Below are 20,036 nucleotides of genomic sequence, written 5' to 3'. Positions count from 1 at the left end.
GGGGACTTGATAGACAGAGTAGACCTTTGCGAAGTGCAATTTCAAATTTTAAGTGAATTTCATGCTAGGAAAAGCTATTGGTGACAGTCTGGAATACTAAAATTCTCCCTTCTACCTAAAGGAGAGGAACAGCACAGGATGAGCTCCAGTGCCCCATCTCATCCTTGGATTTTTAAGCTAACTCACATTGAGCACTGGTGATTGCTTCTAGAGAGGAGACAAAGAGCAGCTCCAGTAACTCTGTCCCTACAGTTTTTTGTGCATGTGAGCACTTAGGGCTAATCACATATGTAAAGTGCTGTAAATGCCTCTGAATGTTTGTATTTCACCACCGCCTTGCCTTTATCCCCGTTTCATCGCTCATCCCTGCCAGCTCTGTCCCTGGGCTGCAAGGGGGAAGCTCGGCTTTTTATCCTTTGTGTACGCACTGCAAACCGCAGCGGGGCCTGAATCTTGATTAGGGCCCCTAGCAACTATCGCATACCATGCAAAAATCATAATTTAACATTACAGCCCCTAGTTTCTCAGCTGGGACACGTGTGTCGAGCTGGGGTATTTATTCATGCTCTCAGCCAGAGACTGGGAGCAGGGCTGTTTTATTCCCAGCTCTGACACCAGCCTGCTGGGTGGCCTCGGGCAAATCGCTCTGTCATCCTCCCATCTGTAAACACGGTACCCACCTCCTGTTTTGGGGAGTTGCTGAGCTGCTACTGCGGCTCTGCAAGAGGATTTGGAGAGGGCCAGCGAGCAGCCAGCTGCAGCCGACAGATCACGGCTTGCAGCCACCATGGTGCTCTGCCCACGTCCCTGGCCCCACTCATGTCCCCTCTTTCCCCATGAGCACCCCTCAGGTGGCTGCCACGTCTGGAAGAGGGGGAAAACCCCTCTTGAATAGAGTTTTGCGTTTGCACCCCAAAATACACCCGCAGCCCAGGCCTGGTTCTCCACCAAGCACTGTGGTCAGGCCTCTAGGTCAGCCCTGTACACCCCCAGGGGCCGGGGCCACGCACGGTTCTGGGAGAGGGGTAGGACAGAGGGGACAGCCGCGTCCCCAGGGAGCCAGGGGAACGTGAGGGGCCGGCGCAGGGCGGCGCGGCCGCTCCACCCGTCGGGGCGGGCTCGGGCAGGCCAGGTGAGGCGGTCCCGGCTCTGCCTTTCCCTCCTTCCGCAGCCTCCCGGCCGGCCGGCGCTGCGGGTGACGGCAGCATGGCGGAGTCCCAGGTGCTCCTGCTGGACGAGTCGCACGTCAACGAGAAGGTGACGGAGGCCCAGGCCCGCTTCTACTACAGCGAGGAGCAGCGCCGAGCCGTGGAGGCGCTGGTGACCCGGGGCGAGGCGGCCTATCGGGAGGCGCTGAGGAAAGAGCAGCTCCGCGACTTTCTCTCCAGCCGAGAGCTGCAGGCCCTGCGGGGCGGCTGGCGGGGATACGACGACCCCCGGGAGGGCGGCAAGGTGGCGCGGGGGCCCGGCGGCGAGACCCTCTCGCTGGCCTACTGGCCCGAGTGCTCAGACACAGAGGTGCCCCCGTTGGACTTGGGCTGGACCGACAAGACCTTCTACCGGGGCATCAGCCGAGTGGCCCTCTTCACGCACCCCCGCAAGGAGGAGGGCGCACCCCACCTGAAGGAGGTGGTGCGGGAGATGATCCAGCAGGCACAGAAGGTAGGGCCTGGCCCGGCCGGTGCACGAAGCGGGTGCCCTCGATGGGCCGCCCCTGCCCGCCTTCACACCTGGGCTGGGGGCGCATGGGGTGGAAGGGAAGCGAAGGCCCACCCTGGATGGGCCGTCCTTGCTGGCCCACTCCAAAGCGGGAGGAGCGCGTTGGCCTCCAGCTGGTCGGCGGCCACCAGGCAGGGCTTTCCCTGTGGTTTGTTGCCAGTCACGTTACGGTTTGCCAAAGCTGATGCCCAGGATAGGGTTAGACCCCTGCACACCCCCCTTCAAATTGGGATTTTTTACCTAGTTCATTTTGTCCTGTCCCAGTCTGATTCCCTGGCTCAAGGGAAGGCAGGCCATGATGCTCTTACAGCCACACCTCCTGTACGTGCAGGTATCCCTAGTTAAACACAGGGCAATGCGTTTGTTTAGGGGGTGGCATATTTTGGGTTTATTTTTTGTGGTCTCAACACCATCCAGCCTGGACTGCAAGAGCCAGAGTCCAGACAATACGTGGCTGCGTCTCCTATTTATCTTTGCTGGAAAGGGCTGTTAGTGGTGACAGGCCACCGATGGCGAGAAAATCAGCCGTGATGCTACAAGAGCTTGTGTTGAATAGGTGGGGGCAATGATGAGGTTTTTTCTAGGTGTGGGTGAAGCTTCCAGGGAAGACCACCCAGGAAAAGATCCCCTTCAGAGCTGACATCACCCCTGGGGCTTTATGTTTTTTCTGCTTTGTAATTCAGCAGTTATTTCCTCCTTCACCTGCTCCCCCACCCCAGCACACACTATACCCACGACTTTTACAGACTTGTTAAAACCAAATCTGCTGGGAAACACAGAAAACTTTCCAGTAGGTGATCTCCTCAGCTCCCTGCTTGCAGAAATACTTGCACACCCCGTAATCCTGTTCAGCAACTGGTGTGATCAGTCGTATAGAAGAGCCAGAAGCTGTAAAATCCTTCTACTCTGATTTAGTGCGACTTCACATCCTCTTTGCGCTGCTACAAATGCCTCTACAGACTGTGCAAGGACTGGGAAACTTTGCTCTTTTTGATAGCTGTGCCTGGCACCTAAAAGTAATTAATTCCTTTGTAGATTTTTATTTTTTCACTGACTGGATGAACTGTGCTCTCCCAGCCCAAAGGTGGTTTCGTGTTTAACAGCCATTTGAGTGTTTAATGGTCCTTTTCATAGATAACTATGCCTGTTGTGTTCAGGTGAGCTGGGCCTGGCAAAAAAAGTCTCCAGATGGCAGCTTTTCCTTCAGCAGATGAGAGTGGGGTTTTGCTGGTCTTGGTTTTTTTGAGGAGGGTCTAAACAGATACTAGTAATATGTGGCACATATCTGTGGGTGGCTTATCGTCAGTGTTTTACAAACCTATGTTAATGAAGCTACCTTGCTGCAATGAGATTGGCAAGTTAATGCTTGCCAATCTTCAAATACCTATGAAGAGTTAGGCACACCTATGAGCCCTATAGATAAGTTTATTATCCACAGGATAGGTAGAGGAATGGGGAAAACCTCTTGCAGGGGTAGGCTCTCATGCTCTGACTTGCTGTATTTGGGAACTCTCCTAGGTGATCCTGACAGATTGCCAGCTGTGGCAGGGGTTTGAGAAGACTAACATAACAACTGGGGTTGCCCACTGCTGGCTTGGAAGTGCCATCTGCAAGGCAGCTCATCTGTTTTTCATACACATCTGCAGTTTTCATGGGTTTAGTCCACAGTCTTGCAAGGAAGCCTGAACTGACCCAAGGCCCCAAAGCCTGGAGGGAACCACCCCTTCATATTGCAAAGCCAGTACTAGCAATTAATGGTTTGTCCAGGACGTGGTGTAATTTCTGCAGTCATTGGAGTCATTGCAAATGGAAGGGACGGAGGGAAAACAAATTCACGCTTCTGCTATCTATTATTGATCAATTCCCTATGTGGATGCTCTTACTTCAAATGAATATTACCTGGCATTCTCGCTCCTAAATAAGTACATCTGTGCCACAATGTGTGGAGGGGAGAGGGAGCCTAACAGGCCTGAATTAATGCATGAACTCTTCATGCCTTTAATTATAATTTGTCTGTATATTAAGTTGTTTGGGAATAAAGTGGCACAAGTTCACTGTATTTTAATTTTCAGAGATTCTGGTAACATTCCCTGAATCTTGCTGCTTCGTGCTGGGAAGTAAGAACCAAGGCAGGACCTGAAATCCAGTTCTGCCTAGCAGAAGTTATTGAGGGACTTACTATTAGTATCATGTAGCTCCACCATAGTTCACATGTATCACAAACCTACATGCTAATGATAAGCATAACCACAACGTCAGCTCTTTTTTTCTTTTTCTAACAAAGAAAAGCCTGTGTAAGCACTGTTGACAGAAGGAGCCTGACGGAGCAGATGTGTTGGTTGTTATTGGCCATACAAGCAGATACTCAGCAAACACAGTAGGGGACATTTACTATGGCATCGCTTTCCCAAAAGCAATTTGTTCAAGGGCATTTGTCAAAGCAAAGAGGTCTCTTGTGAGAATTATTCCCTCTTCAATAGGCAGCTCCTGCAACCTGAGCTGCACCTCTTCCAAACTTCAAGAAGATCCTACTGTTCAATCCAGTCTTCAGCTCCATTCGCACCTGTATGTGCCATCCCCAGCACAGCTTGGCTCATCACTGTGACCCCAGTGCCTGGGAAGTTAAAATTTAGGCAATTCTATTCCCAGCATACGATGAGCATGAGATGCAAATTGATGCTTCCCAGTGGGACTAGGAAAACAGTAGTTTAGTTTCCTTCATTCATAACCTTTCAGATGTTGGGCAGAATAACTCTTTCAGGCAGAAAAGAATTGATATTTCTAATGGTGTGAAAGATGCAGAAAGGGAGAGAAAGACAAAACATGTAAGGTCAGCATTAAAGTTGCCCATAACCTTCTTGGTTTTGTTGTTACTCATCCTGTGAATGTTCAGGCTTGTCTGTCACGTCAGTGCAACCTTTTGGTTTTATGTAAAATCTATGCCTGGAAAGAGGGATTAGTTTTATACCAGAAAAAAATGTACATGTGAAGAGAGGCAGTGATCATTTTGCCTCCAAATCTTGAACACACATTCCAGTCCCTTCCTGACAAATATGAGGTGTTTATGTTTGAGCTCCATAAGACATTCCTTAGAAAGTCAGCCCTGAGAGCAGACTTCTTAAAGGGAATTTGGAAAAAAGGGAAGTAAAATTCTTGTCTGCCCTGTGTACCGCGGCTGAGGATTCAGACCCTGATTCCTCTGCACATTCATTCTCTTCCATTACTCACCTTCTGATTAAGTGTTAGAGCTGTGTTTTCCACTCTTCTTTTTCAATCTATTTTCAGTGTTCTTCTTTGTTTAAGTGGATCCTTACAGAGGCAACAAAAGTTTCACAATACAGAGGAAAAATTATGTGTTTTGCTTTGGCATTCCTCAGGCTGCTGAAATAAGCCATCTTCCCCTAGAAGAAGGAGAACTCTTAAAGACATTATATTAAGTTCCTTCCAAAGTGCAGCAGAAAATTACGAGATTATTGTTAGTACTTGGGCATGTACATCCCTGTACATTTATCTCCCCCATATCCTCCTCTTCCATATTCTGGTATCAGTGGTCTCCTTTATTTTGCACCAGTGTGATGAGACTTCCTTTCAGTTTCTGGTATTTTATTTAGTTGTCTGTCTACTGTTTTCTTACTTCCAGATTATTGCAGTGGTCATGGATGTATTTACAGACCGGGACATCTTCCGCGATATTGTTGATGCAGCATATAAGCGTTGGATCCCAGTCTATATAATCCTAGATGAGGAGGGTGTGAAGCTCTTCCTGGAAATGTGCAGATGCCTTGACCTCAGTGACTTGCAGATCCGGGTAAGATATTCAATACTGAACCATGATCTCCTGCAGGTCAGTGACCTTTTTCAGTTGTAATGAATCTTGGAACTCACTTGGACAGGCAAACGCGTCTCTTCCACCCTACAAGTCACATCACAGCACTTAGGCAAGGGTTCATGGAACATGGAGGGATAAGAGAACAGCTTGCTAATACAGAAGGAAAAAGAAAGGAAAGATTGGGATTTTTTGCCTTACCTGAGACAGGTGTCTGCATAGTTTCTTGGCTCTTGTAACCTAAAAATTCCTGTTTGGGAAGAAAACTGAGGAAATTCCTGTGGGTCTCCTATGCAAGGATTCAAACTAGAGTCCAGAGTAGCTCTTTGAGTTGTTGTCTGCATGGATACCAGTTATAGAACACATACACTTTGTGAAATCAAGACCTTCCTATCCATCAGTGATCATCTGGGAGTGAATGAGCTTGTAGTCCTCCATTGCCTGAGAACATAAGGGATTGAGGAGCATAGCTGCTCCCCTGTTCGGTATCAGAGTATGCCTTCATATAGCACATGCCACACAGCAGAGCAGTTGGCCTGGCTTGGCTGGCAGAAGCAGCCTCAATGAGATCTCATTCCATTACATACAGACTGAAATCCTTTGTGTGTTTATAGTTAGTATTGTATTCCTTGCTTTTTTCATGTTTTTTAGTCACTGTCACTACTACAGACTTGTTCCGAATACTGAAAAAGTTGCTAGGTTGGAAACAACCTATGGGATGCCAGACTCGCCCCTCTTGTGATCCAACTGTTCTTCTGAGCAGTGGGGGAAAAAAAAAAAAAAGGTGCCTTTTTGCCTGGAGGAAGGGCAGATCTTCCATAAACACTCAGTAGTTCAAAAAAAAAACCACAACCAAAACTCAAAAAGCTCGGAAGGTTATAGAGGCTCATATTAACCGTTTTAGGAGAACCATCTTAAATCTGGATGAAAATGACTTGCCTATATCTGAACAGTGCTCCTGTGAACTACCACTCTGCTCAGAGTTTCTGGACTTCATCAAAAAAGACATCCAGCTGAGCAGCTTTCTCATCTTTCTCCAAAACAGAGATGGAAGTTTCTTTCCTCTGGTGTCTTTGAAAGCAAGACCTGTTTCAAGCCTCAGGAGTATTCTATGGCCTAGGCTTAAGTCTTTTTTGTACAAAACTCTGAAATCACAGCAGTAGTTCCATTTGCTCCGGTATCTGCTTCCCAGTACTTTTCTCACCATGTCACCATGTGCAGGAATGATGCCTTCAGTACTGCATATTTTAACTTCTGGATAGAGTAAATGAAAAGATGCCCTGGCATTTTAGAAAAAGCTGCAATGCTATTGGAGAGGTGAGTTCCTTTTTGTCTGCCTTCTGCATCTTTAAGCAGTAAGCGGTCCCCTCCTGCTCTTCTCTTACCTCTTTCTCCATAGGTATCTATACATGCTTCACATCCCAAAATCAATCATCACAGTGACATGCTGCAGCAGTGACTAGGTCCTGCAGCAGCCTAGTTGCGTTACCCTTTACAAAGAGGCAGAGTTTGAACTGATGCTATCAAAAGCAGAAGAAAACTCTTCTGTGTCCCTTTTGTGCTTCCCTTTTCTCACAGCAGTCCTTGTGATGTTTTTCATTAGACTCCTTCAGCTAAAAAAAGTCCAAACACAAGATGAGCTGAAGGAGGTCCACTGAGAAGAACTTTTTAACATCCTTCTTTGACGTAGTTGTTCACTATTCTGCAGAGCTTCAGCCCACAGAGTGCTGTCCTTCAAATTTTCCCCCTCTTTTCCCAGCCATCTCATACTGTATCTTAAATTCCCCTTAAGGCTGTTGTATTCCTTTTCCAGTATGGCTTATGCTTTAGTTAATCCCATTAAGGTCAATGCAGTTTATTCCTGTCTGTGGTACTCTGGAAGGACTGGGAAGAGTCTTCCTGTAAGGGGAAGCAGGTCATTTGCCTTTCAAGGAAGATGGCTCTTAGTATCCTGCACAAGGCTGCCTTGGATGCATGGCAGAAATCATCATATAGTGATTCCCCTGACACCAGACTTTAGATACCCAAGGAATCTCAAACAAGGTTAAGGCTTCCCCTTGTGGACTCCCCCCACCCCCACCTCATTGATGTAATGTGTTGCGGATTGTTTTGAACTTTTGGTGTTGAAGACCCAAATTTAAAGCAAGAAAGCAAGCTGGGCCTCTGGTCTTGTTCAGGCAGAACCATTTTGTCCTGCATTGCTTGATCACAGAGGATGCTGGAATTGCTGAGGAAGAAGGAGGAATTAGTGCAGTTTATTGTTCATCCATTTCTTATTTATGACATCTTTCTCCTGACATCTGCTTTGATGTCTGGGTTTCTTTTACAGATTTTCAGCAGCAGGGAAAACATGCTCTCCTTACACTGTCTTTTTGTGTACCATTTTGCTTTCTTCTAAAAAATGTTCACCAGTGGGCCACAGTTTGTCAGCAAAGGAACTGCATCCTCTTCCTTCCTGCCCTTCTTCCCACCTTTCCTTTGGAATGCTTGTGCAAGATTTACAGGATAGCTTTTTCTCAGAAAGTTGCAGCAATGTGGGGTGTAACTTTAAGCTTTAGAGGCAAGTTCTGATCCCAGGAAAGGAGAGAGAGAGATGACACACTACCATGGGCTGTCATTGCTGCAGGGTCAGGATGCTTATTCTGTCTTCTGTCATCACCAGATGCTCTGGTTCTGTGATTCCTGCCCTTTTGTTTCCGTTGCCCTGTTTATCCAATGCAGAGTGAATACTTCATTGGTCCTAATACAGGAAGATCTACTGTTAACACTGGATTTTGCCCTTTTTCTACATACAGTGCTGGGCATTTTCACAAAATTCCTGGCTATTTTATCATTTTGTGACAAGGTGACAAGGTATCATGATCTGCTGATAGTCTCACAGGAGGGAAATTGCTGTAGGAAGACAGTACCTCACTCTGCAAAGACAAAAAGTTATTTACTGACTCCAAGCATGAAATGAGAAAACCTCAATTTTTGTCTGAAGGCCAGAGATCATTAGAAATGCATTTAAATTCAAGCATTGTCACATTCATCCTGGGATGTTAGTAAGAGTGTGTCTTGTGTGTATGAGTCATATGGCTTCCTGAGCCTATAGGACATGGTTTGCCAGACTTCTGTTAAGGTTTGACACAAGACTGTTCTTTGGAGATCACAATGAATCGAAGTTCTCTATAGATAAAAAATTCAGAGCCCCACAAAGAGGCCTCTTTTTGTTCACCTGAGGGTGAGTGTCCTCATCAGTTTTTAGATGAGTTCTCTTTCTCCCCATACTTCTGCTGACCAAGACCCCAGTAACAGACACTCCTGCTCAAAACCAGGGAGTTCACCTAGAGCTCCAAGCAAGCCCAGGGAATGAGTTATCTGGAGGAAGTTCATCTTCATGTTAATTTTTGCATTGATTTTCCCAACGTGTAAGGAGTTCCTTCCCTCACTCTAGGAATTCTTAAAAGTTTCTGCCTAAGAAATTTTAGGGATTTCATTTCAGTATTTCATGTCTTTCCTCATTGACTCCTAACTCAAGTGAGGGAGAAGCTGAATGTAATGTGATGCGGTGCTGTTGATTTTTTAATTATCTGTTAGAGAATTCTACTAGGCTGCTCACGACCTTTTGAAAATGGGGGCTCACAAGGCTCTCTCTTTGCAAAGACCCAGATAAGCAATACCCAATAATGACTTTATCAGGCCAGGTCCAGCTAGCTGCATTCCATCCTATTCTATTTGAATACCTGCAAGTTTTACTGTTTTGTCAACAAGCATGCCTTTTCCAGAACTGTTCATGGCAAACGCATAGGTTAATTCCACAGTATTTCCCAGCATTACATGGTGGCTGCTGTTGTGTCACTGTGTAAGATGAGCACCTATCACCCATCCCTCTGACCTGGAGGTCTGATCACCAGAAATGAGAATCTTGCAGACCATGAATAAGAAAAATTCCTTTACTGTTGTTACTGTGGTCCTGTCCACATGAATCCCATGTCTCTCTTCCTCTTTCCCCCTTCTACGGTACCTCCATCTAGGATTTTAGAGTGGGAAATAACGGGCATCTGGGGCCTCCCCCTCAGCCCTGTGCTCAGGTGAAGCAGTAGTACAAAAAAACAAAGGACAGGAGCTACCCCAGCAGATTCTGTTGACTGAAGGGATCTGATGTTTCCAGGGACAGCAGAAAGGGGATCTCCACATTTTGAAAAACGCAGTCAGTATAAGGGACTGTTGAGTCACTGTCATCTATCTGCTACTGCTTTTGTCTGTTGCCTCCCCTTAATCTGTTTTACATCTGTTAGTTTATAGAGGTCATTCATGCCATCCATCCCAACTTGAAATAAAGATCCCTGCTTGCTTTGCAACATATATATCAGCAGTTGCTCTGAGGGAAGGTGCACACAGGATTCCCTGGTGGATGTACTTACAAACGCTTCCCTTTTGGCTCTGTCTTGTGTTTCCCCCCTACTCAACCCCAGCTTATAAGCACTACTGCCCAGGTCTGTCAAGTGACAACTAAGTGTCAGTCATAACACAGCCTATTACTGACTTCCTAAACTGGGTCTAATTTAACTTTCTGTGGGTTCAGGGTGAGGTTTAAAAGCGTGTAACAATAAAGCAGGAAAGACTTATTCCTTCACTGTTTGTATTAGGATGCTTTGTCAGGCTTGACTGTTACCAGTCCATATTAACTTGCTGCCAGGGAGACGTTAGTCACTGCTTGTGATGAGGAGTGGTGCAAGCCTGTATAAAGGAAATGCAGAAATTTAATGCAGGCTGCAGCTTCCATACGCCAGGATCTGACAAACCCTAAGCAGGCTTCTGCAAGAATACAGATCTGGAGGGGGCACTTCTATCTGGTGAACTAACTGGTCCTCTACCCAAAGTATTTGTTAGTACTGTAACACTAGTGCCCCCCCCCAAATCTCATATCGTTTATATTTGTTTTTCCTCTTTTGTTGTTGTGTAGTCTTCAGTACATGAACCCAGGCTTGTTCCTCCTCTGTACAGCTTGATATATCAGTCTATAAATGCTCCAAGATCCTTCAAGGCAGAAAACATTATACAAATAACCTGTTAAGTGACTCGATGTTTATATGACTTTGTGCTTGTTTTCTGCATTTCAAGATGTATTTATGCACTCCTGTGCCTACTTTGTTCAAGGAGGTTTATGTGTTCAGCTGTTTGGTTCTACCCTCTCTGTGCCTTTCTAAGTGTTATGTGTAACTCAGTTACTGCAGAAGTTAAAATGTGCTTTCTTTCCACCAAAAGAAGGTGATATAACATACAAACACAATAAAATCCACACATGTTACATGCTAAGAAACTTTCTGCTCACACAGGCTGATACTTCTTGATTCACAAAGGTACATGACATGTCAGAGCTGTTGACTGATTTGAAGAATGGAGCTCCTTCTTATCACTTGCAGTCAATACTCCGTGATTTGGCAAATCCCACATCCAACTTTACTCAGCGAGGGAAAAATATTATTTCAGGTGATAAGCCAGCCAACTAGAAATGTTATTCTAAATACGGGAAAGGGCACCCTTTCTCCTGTGCTCTAGCCAACCTGCATGCAGCATCCCACACATATGACTCACTGCTAGGCCTTGGGCAAGTCACTTCATCTTTTTCTCTTTCAGGCTCCTCATCTTTAAAACAGGGTAATAATACTTTCAGCAGTGTTGGGAGTTTTAATTAGCTAATGCCCACACAGGACTCCAGACAGATCAAGCAATAGATGAGTGCAAAATAGTAGTATCATCAGTTACTGTTAGTCAGAATTTGTACTGCCACTGCTGGATTTTAGTGGGGGAAATAAGACCAGATTCAAAAGGTAGGAGTTATATTCAGAAAAATGTTCTTTGAAGTAAAACTGCATTCTTATAATCACTCATTCCTGCATGCTGATTTCTATAGCCTAACAATATTTAAGCCGTCAGTGAAGTTTATAATAATAGGACTTAGGTCTTTGGGATCCGAGGCTGTACTAGCATTAGCCAAATCCTCATGATTCTCCTGCTCTGCAGATGGGGGAAGAATGAGGCAAAGGTGGATTGTCTTTCCCAGACCATCACAGGGAATAGTGTCAGAACCGTGATTATACTTGGGATTGTCTGACTCCCAACCCTGGATTTATTACTCCAGTTCACAATACCTTTTAGCTTTTCATTGTTAAAGAATTCTTACGGAAACAGATGGTGGAATGAAGAAAATGGTCTAAATTTGTGTGTCAGAGCAACAAGATAATTTGCTCTAAACTTATACTGACAGTCAATGCTTTTGGGTTTTGGGGGTGGTAGTGTTTCATGTTAGTTTGGCAATAGTCATGCAGCCAGGACCCCTGAGCAGAATAACACTCAGTCCAATGTGCAGGTATGTTCTTATAGTAACTGTAGGCACACATCTGTTGTTGAAAATCATGTAACCTTAAATCGGTGTTTTCTCTGTGCCTAGTAGTGCTTTGTTTTATTACTTGTAGGTTTGATGGCCAAAGGGTGTGCGAAGGGAGGTTTGAGGAGAGGTATTATCTTTTTCTAACTACTTCCATTGATTTCATGAAAAGTTTTTTCTTCCTCTTCTTCAGATTCTTTGCTGACCTATTGAGGACATCAGTAGAGACACTACTCCTTTTGTTCAAAAAAAGTTCTGTGTTTTTTTCACTCTCCATTGAACAGTGAGGAGTCTGGGTGGACACTGTCACTATTTGGGGTTCTGAGCAAAATTATAAACGTTAGGATTCTCCTTTTGTTATAACTGACAGGAAACATCTATCTTTTGAGCAAAAGAATTGTTTCCTCCTCTCTTCTGTAATAGTTAAATTGTCCAGTCTTCTAATTTGCCCAGTTTTGTCAAGCCATGTGTTGCTGGGAATCAGGACAAAGCACAAAAAGAACCTAATAGAGACCTGTCTCATACATTACCCTCCAAGTAACTGTGTCCTTTGCACTGCACAGGTGTTGCAAAGTTCCTTGGTTTTGTGATCCTGCTAACGTAATCTGGAGAAGAGCTCAGGATTGCCGTGGAATAGGGATCAGAATTTAGAGAGTGCAGATGTGACTCAGAGCTTCTGCTGATTCATTCCTCTGAACTGGGCTGGGCCTTCTAAGCTACAGCACAGGACTGGAGGTGGAGGATTATTTGATTTTGAAAGCATTGTCTTGCCAGTGGGCTAAGATGAATAGCTGAAGACAGCAGGCAGGGTTACAAAGATGCTGACCCATTGGACAGGGCTATAAATTGATGGAGAAGAGTGACTTGCATAGACAGGGGATGACAACAGGTCTTACAGCACTTCTGATTTCTGGTGGCTGATACAAAATGAGCTGTAGTCCCAGAAGTAGTGAGATAATGTGAGTGACATGTTAAGACTTGGAGCTGACAATTATCTAATTCTCTGCCCTATTTATTGTGACATTTTGTCTTTTCACCTCCCTGTTAGAATATCCGCATACGTTCCGTGACAGGAGTTGGGTTCTACATGCCAGCAGGGAAGATCAGAGGCACATTGGCATCCCGATTCCTGATGGTGGATGGTGAAAAGGTGGCCACTGGATCATACAGGTGGGTCACTCTTGCTTAAGGCAAAGCTACATTCTTTGTGTAAAGAATGGCTTGTGGCTCTGCTTGAGAGTCTTCTTCCCATGTCATTCCCTTATCCCAGCCTCTGTAATCTGTGTGGCATCTGTAGAAATTGGGGTGGGACAACAGAGAAGGTGGCATAGAGCACAAGGTGCTTCTGAGAGAACAGAACATGCTCATGCTGGTGGACCATTTCAGAGGGCTGGAGATAGTTCCACACTGCATCAGGTGGTGGTCTGCCAGGACCACCATGCTTAGTTCTCTTCAGTGAGGTTTTCAGTCTGGACACTCCTCCTGTTGATGCAGTGTTGCATTTTTTAAAAGGGTAAACTGTCCGTCAGAGTTTTAGGGCCTTTTCTTTCAGATCTGGTCTGCATGCCTAATGAAGAACAATAATAAAGAGCTTCATGTGTCTATTGTGACCCATCTTGGCAAGGACATACAGGCAAATGGCACAATGCTACATATTCCCATGCAGTGTTTTAGAAATTGTTAGGTGGGCTGGGTCACGTATGCACCCAAAAATCTAATGTTGGTTCTGTTTCCTACTTTTAGCTTCACATGGAGTTCATCCCACATTGACAGAAACATCCTGCTAGTCTTGACAGGACAGCACGTGGAGATGTTTGACATTGAGTTTCGTGAGCTCTATGCCATCTCAGAGGAAGTTAATTTCTACAAGGAACTGGGTATTGCTAACCCATCCCTTCTTGGAACCGGGAAGTCAGGCCTTCATTCCTCCACCGTGGCTCGGAAGTTCATTAACCCCAAGTATGGTTTAGTGGCAGGGGCAACCCGTGGTGATATGATGCTCTGGGCTTCACGACACAGGCAGGATAATCAGGGGAACATGGAAAAGGAGGAAACAAGTGAGTCAAAGAAACGGTTAAATCAGTTTCTGAATGACTTAGTCACATTGGAGCAAGAGTTCCCAGAAATTGATCCACCACTGGAGAACTTGAACAAACTGAATCGGAGCCCTCAGAAACTGTTCTCCCGGCTCCACATGGACTTGAAAAATAAATCCAAATCCAGAGAGTCTATTCGTGATGTGAAGAAAGAAGACGCACAGGCCAATTCAAAGCAAGGAAAACGGTTTGGCAGTGGGCTTTTCAGTCGCAAGGCCAAACGGTCTCCAGGCTCAAGCATTGAGGCTAATTCTTTTGCCAGTGAAGGACATTCAGGAGAAGACCTTGGGAACATGAAACTGGAATATGAGCGACTCAGCATTGGCCATGGCAGTGTTCGGAGCACTGGAGGCATCTCAGGTAAAACCTCTTCTACCAGCATATTCTGCTTCTGTGTCCCTTATTCTGAGTTTGGCTGATTGGTGCAAACTTATTCATAGGCATTGGTGAGTAGATGCTGTTATTTACTTTATATTAAAATGAGTGGGATCAAAGAAGAGTAGAAGTTGTATCAAATGATACAAGCAACTTAATTTGAAGGCAGTTTAATGGCAGTCTTGTAAAGTTGGTACTTCTCATGTAAATATTTTCTCATACTTCTCAGCAAGTGGGTATGGAACAAAGGGAGAGAAAGGTGAATGTCTCCTTGTGTAAAACAGGTTGAGTGTACAGTTCATGAAGTGCGCTGCCCTAATGAACAGCAGCAGTATGTTCACTATTGTAGTGGCTAGCAGGGTGCAGACAGATTTTCAGTGTAACCCTTCCTTTCCTCATTCAGGTTTAGTTGGGTGTGTGTACTGTGACAAGTTACTGGTGGAGGAGAGAGGAAAATGTGTTTCTGTTGAGGTGAGGGGGCAAGGAATGGAGGAAAGGGTGGAAGTCTTTTTAATTTGCTCATCACCTTCCAAAATGGGGGAGAAGGTCCCAAAAATAGAAGCTATGGAGAAGTACTAGATCTCAACTTTTCTTTCTTTGCTATCGCATGATTAATATTTTCACTAAGTCCTTCCAAGGCTTCATCCAGTTGAAGACATAAATGATAAAGATTTCTTCCAGTTTATGAGTTCATAGCTAACTTCGCAATGTTTTAGATGTTTTGTCAGACTGAAGTAAACCTATGGACTATTTAGCCTGGTTGCCTTCCTTTCTCAGTGAGCTGTGCTGGGTGTCAATATGTCCTGCGCCAGCAGGAAAATAAACTAGTTCCAGGGAGAAAATTCCTCCTCAACTTGTCTGACCAGAGACCATTCTGTGTTCTGATGAATGCAAAATGCAGGTCATGTGAAATGGAAAGACATTCTCCTGAGACCGAAAAGAAAAGCAAGGTATTGGGAAGGTTATCAGGTTCTTAGAAATATTTCTGGCTGAATGAAGGACAGACTCAAAAATGCAAATGAACACAGAGAGAGGAACTATAAGAAGGCATGGATAGTTTATTTAAGACGATAGTTGACCTATTTTAGGACATGCGTTTGGCATTTGGGGAGGCAGAAGTAAACCCTGGTCTAAAGAGGTCCTCTCTCCAATTCTCTTTATGTCTTGAGCACAGACTGTATGTGCTGCTGGGCCCCATTCCTCACAGAGCCAGGAAAACCAAAATCGGTGAAGACCTAGAGGGAGATTTATGGGCATTTCGGAGGAATGGACCTGAGGGCCTGCACTACCCTCTAGTGACAGAAGTACAGAACTGTGTAATCTCTGATATGTCAGCACTTTACGATATCAGAGATTCCCTACGTTTCTCACTGTTAGCTCTTTTAAAGCAGATAGCTCACCATACCCGCAATGTCATGATGAAATTAGGCTCAGATTAAGGCATGAAAGAGATTGATGTCTAGTTGAACAGTGGGGCGCTGTGCTCTTCTGGGGCATTGCAGAGTCAGGGCAGCAGGGATGTCCCTATTCCTTTTAACACTGTGGATCTGTGCCAGACAGTCTGATGCTTGGTCTGGACTGTTTCCACAAAGACACTATCATGCTATTATGTTCAGGTTTTATTTATTGCCGCTGCTACTTCCTGAGGGCTGCCACCTCTTTCAACAAAGGGGAAGGAAGAATTGAGAACAGGTGCAAGGAAGGCGCAGAGGTCCAGCACACCAGCCTTCCTGCTGTGCTCTTCCTGACCTGATAAGTCTTTCCAAGGAGTCCATGCAAGTACTGTTTTGTTTTATGGAAATTGAGAATGCCTGTTCATGGTGGCAATGGGAGACTCCACAGCTTTTGAAGTATGATGTGAGTAGACTTAGGTCATCTGGTGTTATGAAAGGCTGGAGGACGATCAATGCTTGTGTGATGCTTTTGAATTGAATCACTGTTCTTGAGAGAAGGCTTCTCTAGTCTAATGGTCCCAAAGTGACATGTAAACAGAGATGGTAGAAGGCACTTTAGGAAGATGGAGACTTATGAGAAAGAGAAAAAAGATTAGTTATCCAGAAGATCCTGCAGCTACTTGATCAGTACCACGTGCTTCATTAGGATTTAATAAAAAATTCTTGAACATGAGCATGGAATAGAGTTTCAGCTTCAAGATAAAAATAGGAGGTACTTTGTTCTTGGGTAACTATAGGACTGACTTTGTTTTAGAAGTTTGTCTTTAAGCATGTCTAGTAAAAACTGATGCTGTGATACTCTGGGTGACAGAAGAGAGGTAAGAAGTGGAAATGAAGGAGGGAGAAAGTGCTTGATATGCAGTCAGGTTAGGATGCAATTATTCAGAGCTTCACAGTTTCAAATAGCTGCCCTTACCTTTTGTAAAGATTAAACAGCACACTTAAGCCCTGTGGGCCTGCCTATGCACACATCCTCCAAAGTCACTATTAATTCTGTAGTACCACAGAGACACATCCCACCTTGCAAATGCATAAAGAGACCAGATCTACACCCCAAGAAGCTCGCAGAGTAATTGAAAGACATTATTCAAGCAGGCTAAAGGTCAGGTTCAGTCTTGTAAGAGCAGATGGTGATGAAGAGAATCTGAACTGGGAAGGGAAGTGATGAAAGTGCGTTCTGTGACAGAGTCTAAAAATCTGGCTCAGTATTTACATGGTAGAAAAGAGATACCTGCAAGTCAGAATTGGGAGTCTGGAAAATACAAGGGCTACAAATAGTAACTTCCCAAACTAAGTGTCTGAATTAACATCCGGAGGCGTTGTCCTAGCACATTGCACGGAGACTGTACTTTGTCTTACGAGGCTTTCTAAAACCACATCATCAAATCAACACAACTCTTGAATTTCACTGTTGCCTGCTTAGGAACACAACAGCAGCATCTCTGAACCTGACCAGAATCTTGTTAATTTTGAGATGCTGCTGGGCAGACTGTGATCAGCAAAGACACTGACATCTGTGTGCAGTTTCTGGGAGATACTGTAAGGGTTTGAAAGCTGTGTGCCTTTGGAAGGTGCTGGCTTTTTGTTTTGTTTTCTCCCCTGCAAGAAGTGGGCTCATTCAGAAGAGTCTGCTATCCTGACATACATTGGCCTTCACTCCTCATGAGTGTTGGCTGCAGAACACATATACTTAATAGCAGGACTTTGTGTTTTACTTTTGGGTGCTTCTTGCAACAAGAAATGGGATTTACACTGGGCACTGCAATACCACAAAAATAGCTGCTTAGTTATCACCAGTATTTTTCAGCCAAAGTGGGATCATGGACAGGTGGAAACTGGAATTTTTAGCTTCTTTTCTAGAGGGGAACATTGTTGGGTACATACAAGGAGGGTGTTTGCTCTAACTGTAGCAGGATCTGTAGAAAAAGGTCAGAAGACAAGAGTAGAAGGTGAGAAGAATAAAGGAGTTGGGAGTTGAGATTAAGCAGAGGAGCACAGACAATTTTGAAAGTAATCGTGAGGGTCTTGAATGTGATACAGACAGGGAGGGGAACAGGGGCAGTGAGGAGATAAGAGTAATGATAATCTTAGTAGTAATGTACAGAATTGGTCAAAGGCGGAACAGGAGGTAGAATGAAATGCCATAGCGAGATGTGGGGAGGAGGCAGTAGCATACAGAGCAGCCACAGAAGTGAGGGCAGGTTGCAGTGCAGCCTCCCACGTGGATATCAAGAAGCTGCAGTGTGGAAGAAGGTGGAGAGGGAGAGGAGAGAGCTCTTCTCTTCCCCATCACCTGCGGGTGAGGAGAACATTGATCAAATACCCACAAGCAAGAGAGTGACATGAAAAATGATTCGCTTGAAGCCCAGTTGAGAGGCAGTGCTTGGGTTGAAAGCTCCCTCATCTTAGCAAGGTTGAGACTTCTCAGCAGCAAAGCACCTTGACCTGTGGCAGTTTTCCCTCCCTGTTCTCACTCTGTACTGGCCACTGGATCCAACTGCTTAGGAGATGCACATATACTTTTCTTCTGGACAAATATATGAATGGGGTCTGCCCTTGTTCAGAGTGACTGCAAGCCACATGGCAGCCCCTCTCAGTAGGTACTGCCCTGGGCTGTAAGTCATGTAAGCCTTGCTGAGCTCAGAGTACAGATGAGCTCCCCTACTTGCAGAAGCCTCTGCAAACACACATTAGTACAGTGCTTGAAAAAAATATGCTAGGGCATCCAGACCAACAGCTGGCTGTAATGAAGGAGATGAGACAGCAGTGCAAGCATTGAAAAGTACAGATACTGGGAGCAGAAGAAATCCATAGAGTGAGCAATGAAAAAAACTAAGATGATAAAAAATTGGGACAGCATACTGTGCTACTTAAGTGAGAGACCCAGAGGCCGTGGGATTTGTCTTGCAAAGGAAATGGTGGCACTTGAGAGGTTTAAAATGGGATGTGAGAAACCTCTACTGAGAATGTGTGTGGGGATTAAATGGATGAGATGACCTGACCTTTTTTTGTCATACCTCACTCTTCGAAAAACCTCCCACCAAAGTCCTGGCCAGACTGTTTTTCGGTGCCAACTGGGACCCGAGAATACCACTGAAGCTGGCCTGGGTACAGGCTAAAGCCTGGAAATACTTCTCCAGTGGTTTTCTACACTGTATACTCTGAATTTGCTCTTATTTTATTGTCTCTTCATTTCACAGTAGTAGGAAATAAAACCACAAGAGAGTGCAGAGAGTAATGTAGGTCTAATACAAGGTGTATAGTAAATAACAAGAGAGGATTGAGGCATGAGTCCAAACTTTATCCAGGTCTTGTTTACTTAACATTACTTCAACTTCTTTTCATTCCAGGTAACCTAAGTCCAAACTCCACTACAAGCGATAAAACCAAACAATCTACCTGTGTGTTATCTTGATTGGGAAGGATTGCCTGGAGAACTGAAGACTAAACAAGCTGGAACAGTAACCTCTTGACTGATTTTAAACCTACAGCCATGTCCTCACGCAGTGGTCTGTAAAGCCACTGTGTGGTCCTGGATGCACCTGGCACCCCCAGTTAAAGCACATTTACTGGGTGAAGCATAGACTTTGGATGGTTGGTCCCTTGAATGAGGGTTAGTGATGAATGTATTAGTCCTTATGTCTGTGTGCACACATTTTTATACATAAAAACGACTGTGATGACTGGTCTCAGAGCTCGCTCTGTGTCCAGATAAATGCAGATTTTCTGACTTACTTGTGCTGCTACTTCAGTCTGTCTAGCTACAGACTCAGAATCACTGTGTTGCATTGTTTACTCTGCTGCACTGCAGAAATGTATTGGTCTGACTGGCTGGAAGGCTAAATCCAATTGAAGTGGCAAATTCTGGGTGAAATAAGGATGTTTACAGACAGCGTAGCAATCCTTTGTCCACAAGGAGTCTTCTTGTAGATTCCTGTTATCACTTATCCACACAGAAATGAGTGGTCTGGGAGAAGGGTTTAGCTAGCAGAGGCCAGCAGATTAGTATCTTAACTGTTTCTTGTGATAAATACAGCAGTCGAACAAAATGATTTAGCAAGAGCGTAGTAAAGAGAAAAAACGGAATACAGGGGGACTTAACCTGCGGTTGAGACTGGGTCAGGAGAAATGCCTTATAAGGTGGACTGGGCAGGATCTGGGAGCAATAATGCAGCCTTCAGTGGCTGTTACAA

General features: G+C 44.9%; 1 protein-coding gene across 1 annotated transcript; it reads left to right on the top strand.

Annotated features, from left to right (window-relative positions):
- The first annotated feature begins 1,206 nt into the window (after positions 1-1,206).
- Positions 1,207-19,563, top strand: FAM83F (family with sequence similarity 83 member F). The gene is made up of 5 exons (XM_074869444.1): positions 1,207-1,662; positions 5,360-5,527; positions 12,967-13,088; positions 13,662-14,374; positions 19,194-19,563. Exons 1-5 carry the CDS (start codon positions 1,207-1,209, stop codon positions 19,256-19,258), a joined length of 1,524 nt encoding a protein of 507 aa, XP_074725545.1. The 3' UTR covers positions 19,259-19,563.
- Positions 19,564-20,036: the final 473 nt, after the last annotated feature.

The sequence above is a fragment of the Strix uralensis genome, chromosome 5, assembly GCF_047716275.1.
Source record: "Strix uralensis isolate ZFMK-TIS-50842 chromosome 5, bStrUra1, whole genome shotgun sequence".
In the NCBI taxonomy this organism is placed as follows: Eukaryota; Metazoa; Chordata; class Aves; order Strigiformes; family Strigidae; genus Strix; species Strix uralensis.
This window is presented reverse-complemented; position numbering and strand designations above follow the sequence as displayed.